At 33.0% G+C, this 13,298-nt stretch overlaps 1 protein-coding gene across 4 annotated transcripts in view; it reads left to right on the forward strand.

The window, feature by feature from the left end:
- LOC132708437 (serine/threonine-protein kinase D3) overlaps window positions 1-13,298 on the forward strand; it is a 30,412-nt gene that overhangs the window by 8,925 nt on the left and 8,189 nt on the right. For all 4 annotated transcript variants that reach the window (XM_060680803.1, XM_060680802.1, XM_060680801.1 and 1 more), the window contains exons 6-16: window positions 8,566-8,824; window positions 9,314-9,482; window positions 9,690-9,825; window positions 10,000-10,132; window positions 10,190-10,381; window positions 11,106-11,257; window positions 11,858-12,088; window positions 12,348-12,531; window positions 12,582-12,764; window positions 12,906-12,991; window positions 13,046-13,137. In XM_060680803.1, the coding sequence (XP_060536786.1) occupies window positions 8,566-8,824; window positions 9,314-9,482; window positions 9,690-9,825; window positions 10,000-10,132; window positions 10,190-10,381; window positions 11,106-11,257; window positions 11,858-12,088; window positions 12,348-12,531; window positions 12,582-12,764; window positions 12,906-12,991; window positions 13,046-13,137 (1,817 nt within the window). The remainder of the gene's footprint in view (window positions 1-8,565; window positions 8,825-9,313; window positions 9,483-9,689; window positions 9,826-9,999; window positions 10,133-10,189; window positions 10,382-11,105; window positions 11,258-11,857; window positions 12,089-12,347; window positions 12,532-12,581; window positions 12,765-12,905; window positions 12,992-13,045; window positions 13,138-13,298) is intronic.

A 13,298-nucleotide genomic window follows, 5' to 3' on the forward strand; every position in this document is an offset into this window, starting at 1 on the left:
TTAGGGAGCAGCGGTGATATTTCGGAATCATGAAATGCACTACTTACAATCTCCAGGGTTGCTGTTTTTTTTTTTTTGATATTCGATAACCTGTTTCAGTTTGGAAAAAATATTTTCACTTGGGGTTTATTACAGGCTTCCGCTCCGGCAAGCGACGTTGCTTCTGAAATTTGTAATGATAATCCGGAATTACGTTGATGAAATCCATTAAGAGGTATTTAATATTCAAACTTTCGGCAGCTTCATACGCCAGTTGTCGAAAAAAAAACGAGATTTTTTTCTAAAAGCTAGGAGTAGACGATGTAATGTTGCTGTAGGTACGTTAAAGGATTTACTTGCTTTGAAAAAGTCTATTTCATGATTGCGGATAGCTTGTAAACTCTCTCCGTATCCACCTAATTTTATGTTCCTCTATTAGTGGTTCTTTTATACGAGTAAACCATCTATTAGCAAAAACATTAATTTTAAACGCCTAAGAAACACACACGATCAAAACGACATACCAATTCAATTTGTCCGCCATTAATTAACCAAGAAAATGTGGTATGAACAGTTCAATTATTATTAAATTACTATTTATTAAATTCTTCTTTTTTTTGGGGTTGGCGCTGCTACTATGCAATTTGCCAGCACTATTTGGAACTGCCACAGATAATGGAGAATGTTCTCCTGGGGAAGTTTACTTTTCAGTTTTCTGTTTTTAATTAAGAGACATAAAAAGCTGCTGAGGAGATAGGGTCCGTTAGTAGGCAGGCTCAGAGCACACGAAAACTAAAGACAAGCAGTCAAGACGGTCACATTTCAAAAAAAAAAAGGACAAACAATCTCCAGCACAGTGGAACTTTGGACGGGCGTTCCTGGCCTAGGATGAACCATGGGACCAGGCTCGTCAGATCTGAGAAAAAATAACAAATTCAATTCAATTTAAAATTACCTAGTATTGTTACTAGTAGAGTTGTGTCAAGCGCGATTGATTCGGTCACTGATTCAATCACTTCATAGGATCGAACGACCGAATTCCGCTTGTTTGTAACGATTCGATCACCTTGTTCGCTCCCGCTGCCGCCCTGACCGATCTGAAGTAATCGAACAGGACCGACCGACCGTACCAAAACAAATCGAATTCGCCGGAATACGATTCATTAGAATGGTTTAAAATTTAAATGCATGACTGAGACAGGTCACGGAAAAGGAATGGGAGTAATGTTATAATTATTCTATAGTATTGAGTTGCGACATCGTTGTCGAATGGTAGACTTGCTTATGTGCTGAATTGAATATTGAATGAAATATCTATTTCCACACAGGTATTTAGTTTAAACAAATTAATGTATTACAGGTACAACTGAATACGTAGTACCTATTTTGATAAAATCATGATTCAATAAAAGGCAGAACACAGCTAAATATTATACTAACTAGAACAGAAAACATAACATATAGACACAACAATAATTCAAATTGAAATGAATCTGAATCGGTCGTTGGGACTGTTCGGATTCAGTGACTATTGCCGCTTATGTCGGTATCAAAAAGTATTGAAATGAACGATTGATTGAAATGATTCGGTCCTCGTAAAATGAACGATTGACACAACACTAGTTACTAGGGAGAGGCTGTCAGACCTTGATTCCTAACTTAAAGTTTTATCTTATTATCATCTAGAAAGCATATGACCATTCGTATGATCTCCGCACTCGGGGTGCTTAGAATATTTTCAAAACAAAGTGGTAAGTTAAGATCTAAACTACTTACTTTCGTTATAACCCCGCCGCACTCGCAGAAAGGGGAGTCCCTAACCCCTATCCGGGCCAAATGCTCCCCCACAGAGCAGTGTCCAGTTCTCATTCTAATTATTGTAGTTATATGGCGTCTGTCTATGCAAGCAAGTTCTGAAAACCATCTTCTATTTGGAAAATTAAGTTGTATTAACTTTCCATATCTCTTAACTTTTTCTTGTATTGAGTTTTCCCACCGTTCTCGAAAAATATTAGTAATATCTCTAAGAACTTTATTCTTCACGTCTTGTATGTCCAGTTTAATATTCAAGAGGATGTTTAGGTCTTTTCCTATTTTAACCAGTTTTTCACTACCTTTAATACCCGAGTGCCCCGGTATCTAGGCCATCATAATATCTGCTCCCATACTTTTAGCCTTTATCATCATCTCTCGAACCTGTAGAGTTATGTAGTACATTTTAGTATCGGTGTTTCCATTTGAAATTTTAGAAATCCCGCTTAGGGAATCTGAGAAAATAATAATTTTTGTAAAGGCCCTTTGTAGAGCAACTCTTAGTCCCTCTTTTATTGCTATCATCTCTGCTGTGGCAATACACATTTCTTTGTGAAGTTTTGCCGAAAATTTATAATTAATTTTAGTATATATACACCAAATCCAACACTCTCACCATGTTTTGAGTTAAAGAAGTCTATGTTAAAGCATGGAAATGTCGCACTCGAGTAAAGCCTGTTACGGTAAGGCAGATACATATTAAACGCCTGAACCCTCTATGGGGCACCCGATATTCTGTCAAGATCTCTGTCTAAAGCACCTCCGTACATACCACAGTAATTTCGGAATCTCTCTAGGAGTTCTGTTATGGGGTGGTCCGAAATGGCGAGTACTCCAGACAGAAAGGACACTGCCAGTTTTCTCGTCCTTGTATCCAGGTCCAGTTCCGATGCTTCAGCCAGCAAGACATTCGTTGGGGTTGACTTCATACATCCCAGCGCTCTTCTCAAACCTTCGAAATGGATCACGTTAAGCTTGTTAAGTGCAGACTTGTTGGGGTTCAATAAAACGGACCCATAATCTAGGTGGGTCCTAATCAGAGTATGGAGTAAGGTCATTAAGATTTGCGGGGCTGCACCCCAAGAAACTACTTACGCATTTCATTATATTAATTGCCTTTTTTGCTTTATCATGTGCATATTCCACTTGAAATTTTTTGTAGAACCACTCCTAGATATTTAACATGGTTCTTAAAAGCAATTTCCTTATCTATTTCGATATTTACCGGCGGGGCTCTTCTCCTACCTTTTGTAAACCAGACGGCTTCACATTTATTAGTACACAGGAAAAGGTTGTTGTTCTCTAGCCAGTTCTGTAAAGTTTTTAGAGCTCTATTAAGTTTGCTTACCAGTAACTCTATGTCTTTCCCTTCGCAGAGTAGCACCCAATCATCTGCGTAACCCACCATCTTGACTTTCCTTTGAAAGAATTTATATAAATCTAATATATAACTGTTAAAAAGGACTGTACTCAAGGGAGACCCCTGTGGAACCGTTAGGGAGACTTCATTATTCTTGGAGAGTAAAGATCTATTTTCCAGAATTTTAAACATGAGGTTGGAAAGCTGCACAGGAATATTAAGGTCGTTAAGTTTATTATATAGTTTATAGATATTAACTGTGTCATAAGCAAATTTTATATCTAGGAAAACTGCTTCTAACAATGAATTGCGGGCAAAGGCTAGATTGACATGTGTAGTAACCAGCGCGAGGTTATGATTTATACTTACTTACAGCTCGAAATGGAAAGGAGAGAAAGTATTTTTGCTTTCAAGTATATGTGTCATACGGTTTTTGATTATTATCTCTAAAACTTTAATATAACATGATGGGTAATAGGTCTATAATGGTCAATATTATTGGGTTTAAGTATCGGGATGATGTTATATTTTTTCCACTCGGGAGGGATGACATCCCCATCCAGAAGGTTGTTATATATTTTTAGTAAGGCTTTTTTTGCTTCGTTTGGTAGATGTTTAATCATCTTATACGAGACCCGGGGCTGAGGACTTCTTATATATTATACCGGTGTTGAGTTCTTCCAAGGTAAATGGTCTAATATGTTCCATAGGAATCTTCAGTGTGAAATTGGGTTCCATATTACAAATGGCCATTTTATTCAAAATTCCCTCGCTCAGGGTTTCATCAATATTATGAAGTTTGCTAGACTCTTTTTTCCCTTTCAATTTATTAATTTTTTTCCATACATACGATATATTCGATTTTCTGTTAAGAGATTCGCAAAATTCAATCAATTTTGACCTCTGTCTTTTAGCGAAAGCTATATTCCTTTTTATCTGAATATAATTGTCTAGAGTTGGATTCAGTTTAAAATTTTTAATACATTCTTTTCTTCTGTTTATTATTTCAGAGCAATCGTGGTCCCACCAAGAATCGGAAATTCTTCCTGGTGAAAATTTAACTCCCATGGGGATGGAGCGACCCTCCGATTTATTTATTATGTTGTTTTATGCAACAAATCCCAGACCTTGGCTATTAATAGATACATCAGCTAAAACAGTTTCATAATATTTGTTCCAGGCAGCCCTACCAAAGTTTCGATAGGTATGAGTAATCATTTTGTGTCTTAATTTACTATAGTTCCCATTCTTGAACTCCACGATAGTCGGAAAATGGTCACTGTTCCCGCAGTCGTTCAAAGCCTCCCAGTTTAACAAGTGAGCTATATTGTTATATACTATCGTTATGTCGACTACGCTACCCGGAGGTTGCGGTGGTTTTAAAAGAGTTGGTGAACCGTCATTTAATATTATATAAAAAGTAACATAATCTGCTATCAAGTTTTCTCCCCTGTTCGGAGAGGCTTCATCCTATAATGGATGATGGGCGTTAAGGTCACCCATAACAATTGAATTATCAGTGAGTCCTTCAAAAACTGTGGACAAAAACTGGTTTGTTATAAAGTTAGAATAAACATTAATTATATTTAAATCGCTTATTTTGATTATAACTGTGAGTTTTCGTCATTGAAAGTTGTTACCTGATTATAGATTAAGTTATTCTTAATACATGTTGCCACCCATCCGTAGCTGTCCTGTCTGTCTTGTCTTAGTATGTTGTATGATTTTAAATAAAAACTGGTTTCCATCTTTGTCCATGTTTCGTTCAAACATATTTTGTCTGGTTTGTGTTCTACAACTAGCATTCTATTGTTCTATTCTAACTAGCGATCTATTGGCTTTAACGCTTCTAATATTCCATTGAATAATTTTCGGGTTGTTGAATTGGAAGCTTGTTTTTCTTCTTTGGATGTCCGTGTTAGAGGGTACTTCGCTACCATTACTTTAAGGACTTGTTATGTCCAAGTCCATATAACTATTATTACTCAAGTGGTTTAAAACAATTTTTTTTATTGTATTTTGATTCTCTCTAGAGATATTTTTAAATTTTACTAAGATAGAATTTACAAAAGAAGCCTCATCTTTCGATCCATAGCTCTGATTCAAGGCACTATTAGTAGGCACTTCATTCGATTACGAATAGTCTTTTATAAACGAATTCCAATCATTTTTTTCAGGTCTTGCCTTTGGGAAATATAATTCTTCGTTATGTTCTATTTTGTCATAAGATTTTTGTACTATTCTATTTTTAACTTGTTAATATTTTGCTGCTTTATATATTCGGGACATGTCTTACTTGTGGTTTTGTGATTGCCCCTACAAAAAAGGCACTTAGTGGGACACGAATGCGAATCATCATTATCATCTTCGTCATGTTTCTTATCCCCACAGTTGAAGCAGTTCTCTTTTCCTTTGCAGTTTTTTGTATGTCCGTAGAGTAGACAGGAGTAACATTGTCTCACTGATGGGATGTAGACCAGCACCGGATGGGGTAGACCATACAAACTCACTGATCTCGGGAGAATTGTTCCTTTAAATGTGAATAAAATAGTTCTTGTTGGTATAAATTCTGCTTGGCCATTTTTTTGCGATTAAAACGGTTACCATAGAGTATTTATACATTTGCCCTACAAAATTGAGAAAACTTAGTTATATCTTCATCTACATCAACATTTCTAACAATACCCTTGCAGGACACAAGGTTTCCTGAACGTATAGGTTCCATCCTCTCCCCGCGAGCGCCACACTTTTTAAGAATTTGTTTGCCGCTTGAAAATTATTAAATTCCACAGAGATTCTGTTAAGACCATATGTTAATTTTACATACATCTTTTAGTTTAAGTTTAAATAATTCGCGAGCAATTTTTAGACTAGAGAATCTTCCCACATTACCTTCCCTTTGTGTGGATTCTACGTATACTACAAATGGTCCACAATCTTGTCGTCCATAAAAGAAACTTTGTTTTTGTACATGATTATTGGTATCATTCTGTTTATTATTATAGATTGTATTGTTTTTATTTTTTTGTATGTCATTATTAATGTGTTGAGAACTAATGCCTGTCACTTCGAATATCTTTTTTCGGTCCTCCCGGAGGAATCCATTTTGAGTTGTTGGCCAACGGCTACCGCGCCGTGCCGAGATCGTACACGTTGAAATTAAAACAATAATTGTTAATAAAGTCAGTACAACAAAACAAATCATTTTAGTCAGATCGAACTCACCTCTCTCTGGGTTCGGGTGGTTAGTCGGACAAAACAACCCTTCTCAGTCGATTCAGCACACATAAGCACAAAACGTGGCTACCGGAATCAAGGTCTGACAGCCTTTGAATCATTTATTAAATTATTATTTATAGATTGGTAACTTGGACTAGCCAATCTCTACTGCGGCTAGTGCAATGTTGCCGGTTACAGTTAGAACCTTGAATGCTGCCAGATTTTTCATAATAGAAAAAAAGGTATTATGCCCGCTTCTCTCTTACAATATATATCTGCTATTATTATACCTATTGCTGTTTGGATTGGAAGTTCATTTTTTAAGAGCTACGCTTTAAATATCGTAGTAAAATAGACAGCCGAAAGTCAAGAAAAATAAGAAAGTAAGAATTTTAATGAATTTAAAATTGCTACCAAATTTATTAATGACATTTTTCTCTTTAATAACCACTATAGTTGATTCAATTTGCAGGGAAAATCTGTTAAGATACTTTAGTGTCACCAAATTTCGTTTACTGTTTAGGCTTTTGCATATTGATCCTTTTGTTTATGTGAATACGTATATAAAAAAGTTTTAGAATATTCCGTTTTTTCTTTTGCCTTTTCTATTTCGCTATTATGGAAGCTGGATTATTAGCAGATTAAAGATTAAATAAACAAACAAATCTATTGTATTAAAATCCATGGTTAAACTGATAGCTGATATTTTATTTTTCACTTCACATAATTTACAATCTTTATTATATATAACAAAGCCTTTGCTTTATTAGCTGCATGAATTAATAACTTGTTAAACAGCGGGTCATTTCTTGCACACTCTCTGAGCTCCGAAGTATCTATTTAAGATTTGTAGTACAATATTGTTAAAAGGTTTTGATATTTATTGTATTTATGATCTTTAATATAAAATATTTAGTTTATTATTTGTTTGTTTATTTTATTTTCCTCTTCACCCATTTTTATCCTTATTATTTATTATTTTATTGTTTTTATTTATTATTATTAGTTTACTAAATGATTGTTTCTATCATGTTTGAAAATTTGGAAGCAAATGGCAAAGTTGAAACTAAACGAAATATTGGTAGCAACATGTTGAAGTCTATGGTGATTGTTTTGAATTGATAATTTATTCTTTGTTGTATATTTTTTTAATGACTTTTTTTGATATGTTAATCCCAAATAATAATAGGATGTTTTAATCGCATTATATTTTCTAAAAAAATAAGAATTTAGTATGATTTTTGCAGTATCTTTGAATATTGGGCCTGATGCAGCTAGTAAATGCTCATAACGCGTGCAAAAATTGCGTGAAGTATCTGTTTTTATTACTGTTAAACAATCCGTTAAACATTACTTTTTATTGAATTATTTTCAAATAAGTTAAGGGAAATGATTAATTGATTGAAATGCAAAACATTTAAATACAATTTGGGGTTGACCCATAAACAAATAAAAAAAGAGACCTTTCACTGCAAAATGTTATGGGATAGCTGAAGCGCGTAGCAGACATCATTGGGGGTTGTAAGATTGATTGTCAACAAATACAAATGAAAGTTTGCTTGGATCGTTTTGCATTAAAAATCCTTTTTTAGATTGTTCTGGTATTATTTCCCTAAGTAAGTTAAAAATTATATAAAAGTTATATAGTGTGCAACTAAAATTAGATATGTATATAATTAAGTAATTTACTTGTGGACATTAGAATCGAATAACAGTTTTAGAAAACTTTAAAAAATATGTTTTGATATTACTAATGTTTTTATAAAAATATGCTACACATTAACACACATTAATGTATGTAATGAAATGAATATAATATTTTTTTTTAAGAATTTCAAAATTAACGAGTTGATATTCTATTCATATATTCGTATTTTTTTGCATACGTATTAATTATAAAAAAAATGCTCTCAAAACTTGAAGTCTCTCTGCAAAAAACACTGAAATTGTAAGCGACCCTTATTGAAAAAATTAGATGGTCCCTAATCGCGTAAGAACAATGTCAAAATTTCAAATTTTAGTTAATTTGTAAGTTCAATTATTTTGGGCGCTTCGAAGCCATTATTTTACTTTGTTTTGAATATTTCACGTTTGGTCATACAAAACCAAAAAAAAAATCAAAAGCAACTAATCCAACGGAGATTCCTGGATTTGAATGGATACTTCTCATTTTTGCCTACGATTTTTGTTGTTAGGTTTACAATAACCGTTTACCATCATTGGGAGGACGCCCACAGTGGACAGAAAAGGACACATCGTCACGAGTTAAAATACCGCACACATTCGTTATACACTCTTACACTCGACCAACTATTTGTCAGTCGTGTAAAAAACTGCTGAAGGGACTGTTCAAACAAGGATTGCAATGCAAAGATTGTAATTACAATGTGCACAAAAAGTGTCTTGATAAAGTACCTAAAGATTGTACTGGAGAGGTGCAACGGGATTCAGCTGGTAAGCAAAACATTAATATTAGTAATTCTTATGGACAGTAAATTTCAATTTTCAAAATTCAATTCAAAAATTAAACTACTCAAGTAGAATTTTGAGTGAAACATACAACAGAAATAGTGAAGAAATTTTAAAATTTGGCTTTAGACTTGTAATTAAAAGTTACTTTTATTTTAGGTCATTTATAGTATTATGCGGTATGATAAATTTTACTGCGCCATTGCTTTGAAATTATTTATATTGGGATCTCCCAAAGTAGAAACAACTATACCACTTTAGTTTCTGAAAAATGCATTTTTTCAGTTAACCGAGGTCATTTTTGATTTATGAGTTAGGTATACAGTACCATAGAATACGAAATAAATTAATTTGTTGCCAAAAAACTATTAAGAAACAACTTTTTATTTTAACCTCAGCTCTAGATTTATAAACTAACTGACAATTTCGTTAATTTAATGAGAACAGTTATTAATTTATATTTTTTGATTTTAGTAAATTTTGAATATGCGGAATGCGTAGAAATCGAGAGTTCTTGTAGTGCAACCCTTGTTGAAGAGGAAAGCGAATCAGATAGAAGCACTTACCCTAGCGAAAATGGTGCTAACAAGTTCATTGAAGTTATTCCAGTTCATGATGATGACAACGATTATACATCTTCCACGTGAGACTTCTTTTGTCTGGTTTTTGTTTATTTATTTTCATTAACAGTAACTCAGTAACACTTCGTTTTATTTAAATAGGTGGTTTATTTGAATAGGTGGTAAAATATTAAAATTTTTATTCATTCGTCATACATACATTAAAAAATATTAATTCCTTTCATTCGTCATATATTTTCGCTTTAAACACCGGTGTTTAATATTTGCAGATGTAGTTCTTCCTCATCTCCAAGTGCCAACATTCCTCTACAACGAATAGTTCAATCTGTCAAACATACTAAGCGGAGAGGTTCGAAAGTTATAAAAGAAGGCTGGCTAGTTCACTTTACTAGTCGCGATAAAACGGTAATTGTTTTTTATTTTTTGGAATGGAAATATGCAACAAACTGAAAATATTGAATTCCTTCTCGAATTGTAATTGATAAAGAAAGCAGAAAGTTTGGGCCGTCAAAAATTTTTGCGCCGTGATCGCTGATGTACTAAGTATCGCAACAACTAATATGTTGCTAATATTTCTAGATCAGAAGGCATTTTTGGCGTTTAGATACCAAATCGATTGTTCTCTTTCAAACAGAGACGAGCACTAAATACTATAAAGAAATTCCATTATCAGAAATTTTGACAATTGATACAGCTAGAACAAAGCAAGGAGGTAAGTTAAAATGCGCAAATAATATCACTTTATAAATGTTTTATTTAATTTTCGTAGAAACAATGCATTGTTTTGAAATTCGTACAGCAAATGTTGACTATTTTGTTGGGCAAGATCCATTATATGACTTACAAGATGGTATTAGTGTAAATTTGCCGCCTCCTGATAGTGGGATTGGCGCGTATTTAGCCAAAAGTTGGGAAACTACAATTAGACAAGCTTTAATACCAGTTACAGCAAATACTGGAAGTGAGTAATTTTAGAGTTTTGAATCTTTGGTAATATTTGTCAGTTTTGCAGTTTACTATTTATATGTGCCCCAGGAGAAATTGGTTATATTTCACTTATTTCATAAGTCATGTCACCATATAGCTTTATATGATATATGACGTTTTGCTTCTTCTATAATTGTCACACTATAACCAGCTTTTTTGTTTCTAAACAATAATCTACATGCACTTTCTTTTCCTGAAAATTTCGGTTGTTGTACAATGATGAAATAAAACTTTGTGGATACCTAGAAATTGTCCTGTTTTCTTGGTTTTGCTCACAATGGAATAAAGACAAATTATAACTCAAAGTATAAATAGTAAATTGTGATTTTTTAAATATATTAATTATCTGGTCTGGATAAGAACTGTGACTATATTGTCATATCTACTTAAACTGTATTGGATATTCCGCCCAGTCTTATGCCAGACAACAGCGTGATTCGTACCTAGTACTTTTTGTGTTTTTATTGGCAGAACAAAAATATATTATTTTAGAATAGCAAAAAGTCATATAGTAACACAATTCTTTTCACTGAAAGTACATGATATAAATAGAAAACCTTTTGTGAATATTAAAATTATCACTAGACCATTGCGGTGTGTTTATGATGGCAGAATGTTGTGGACAACTCATTTATATGTGGTGATCGGATAATGTTATATATTTGGTTGTTAAAAAATGGTTTTAAACATTCTTCTAGAGACCGTTGAAGCGCCTGTAGTGAGTGAAGATCAAGTGACAGATATGAGTCAGCTGTATCAAATTTACCCAGATGAAGTATTGGGATCTGGCCAATTCGGTATAGTTTATGGAGGTGTTCATAAGCGTAGTACAAGGCCTGTTGCAATAAAGGTACATTTTTTAAGTTTATAATTTTAATCTTGCAGTTGTGTTCAAAAATTTTCTTTTCACACTCCAGAAAATGTAACTTTTAAGCAGCATTCATATACTTATAATAATATGCATAATTCATATACTTATTATTATACCTAAATGGTAAGGTTTTCGAAATAAAAACACTTTTCTAACAGATCTGATTATTTTGACATAAGTTATGATGTTTTTAGAAGTGCTTCTTAAAGAGGTGTTTGATCCGATTTTATGTAGATTCCCTGTTCTTTGAGGTTGTTTCTGTCTCTGAGAATTTCATGCAGGGATTGTACACCTAGGCCGTCGGATTTAATATCAGTTTGCTGTATATTGTTTTGGCTGGTAGCTTCTTGGACTCTAAAACTCAATGCTTGTTTTTCTCTCTCAGACATTTAGCTGAATCAAATTTAAAATATTGGATTTATTATTTTGTAAGCGAACACTTATATATAACTATTCATTATAATGTTTCTTAGCTTATAGATAAGTTGAGATTTCCGACAAAACAGTAATTTAAATTATTGGATTTATTATTTTGTAAGTGAACATTTATACATAACCATTCATTATAATGTTTCTTAGGTTATAGATAAGTTGAGATTTCCGACAAAACAGGAAGCGCAACTTAAAAATGAAGTAGCAATACTGCAGAATTTATCTCATCCTGGTGTAGTGAATTTAGAACGGATGTTTGAAACTCCTGAGCGCATTTTCGTTGTAATGGAGAAACTGCGCGGTGATATGTTGGAAATGATATTATCGCATGACAAAGGTCGATTAACTGAAAGAGTTACAAAGTTTTTGATTACTCAGGTGATATGATGAAAACTTAAATGTGTTGGAAGAGAGGATTTGAAACTGGATCAGAACTATGCACATTTCAAATTTTTGGTTCTAATTGTATTTGTAATTGTAATTGTTGTAAATGGCGATTTCTCGAATTCATGACGTTTAAAATGTGTCTTTTTTTTATATTTCCAACTGAATATTCGATAATTTGTTGAATCAGTTCCAAATCCTTTTCGTAATTATTACCATTCACCAGGGACAATTAAAACTATTTGACTTGTAGATCCTTATTGCCTTGAAGCATTTGCACAGTAAAAACATTGTGCATTGCGATTTGAAGCCAGAAAATGTTCTGTTAAACTCAGATTCAGAATTTCCTCAAGTGAAGTTGTGCGATTTTGGTTTTGCAAGAATTATTGGTGAAAAATCTTTTAGAAGATCTGTAGTCGGCACACCCGCTTATCTAGGTACAAATAAAAACTGCCATTAGTTTTTTAAAATAAGCTTTATATTTCAGCACCTGAAGTTTTAAGAAATAAAGGTTATAACAGATCTTTAGATATGTGGAGTGTTGGAGTAATTGTTTATGTAAGCCTTAGTGGAACTTTTCCATTTAATGAGGACGAGGACATAAATGATCAAATTCAGAATGCCGCTTTTATGTATCCTCCTAATCCATGGAAGGAAATTTCTTCAGATGGTATGCATTGTAACATTTTAGACAAGAAAAAAAATTTAGATAGATTTACAGAGTCGTATCATGTTAAACCAAATATGCAAAATATATTATTGGGTCGCATTATAATTATATCATGTATAATAATTAAATAATTATTTTTAGCAATTGATTTAATTAATAACCTACTCCAAGTTAAGCAAAGGAAAAGGTATACAGTGGATAAGTCGCTACAACATGCATGGCTGCAGGTATTATAATAGGACTTCTAAATTATTGTCAAAATAAATTTTCGCATTATTTAGGATTATGAAACTTGGTGTGACTTGAGAACATTGGAAAATCAAATTGGTGTCAGGTATTTGACTCATGAATCAGATGATGCTAGATGGGAAAAGTAAGTTTTTGAATTTTGATTACATTCAATTAGTTACTTATTTGTAATTTAATATTGCGTCGGGTTACTCTGTAAAAGATAATTTCACAACATTGCGTTTTACTGCAAAAATGCATAAAATCGTAACCAAGAGTGAAAATATTTTTTAATTTTAAAATAAT

The sequence above is a fragment of the Cylas formicarius genome, unplaced genomic scaffold (assembly GCF_029955315.1).
Source record: "Cylas formicarius isolate icCylForm1 unplaced genomic scaffold, icCylForm1.1 PGA_scaffold_10__41_contigs__length_53128322, whole genome shotgun sequence".
Lineage (NCBI taxonomy): Eukaryota > Metazoa > Arthropoda > Insecta > Coleoptera > Brentidae > Cylas > Cylas formicarius.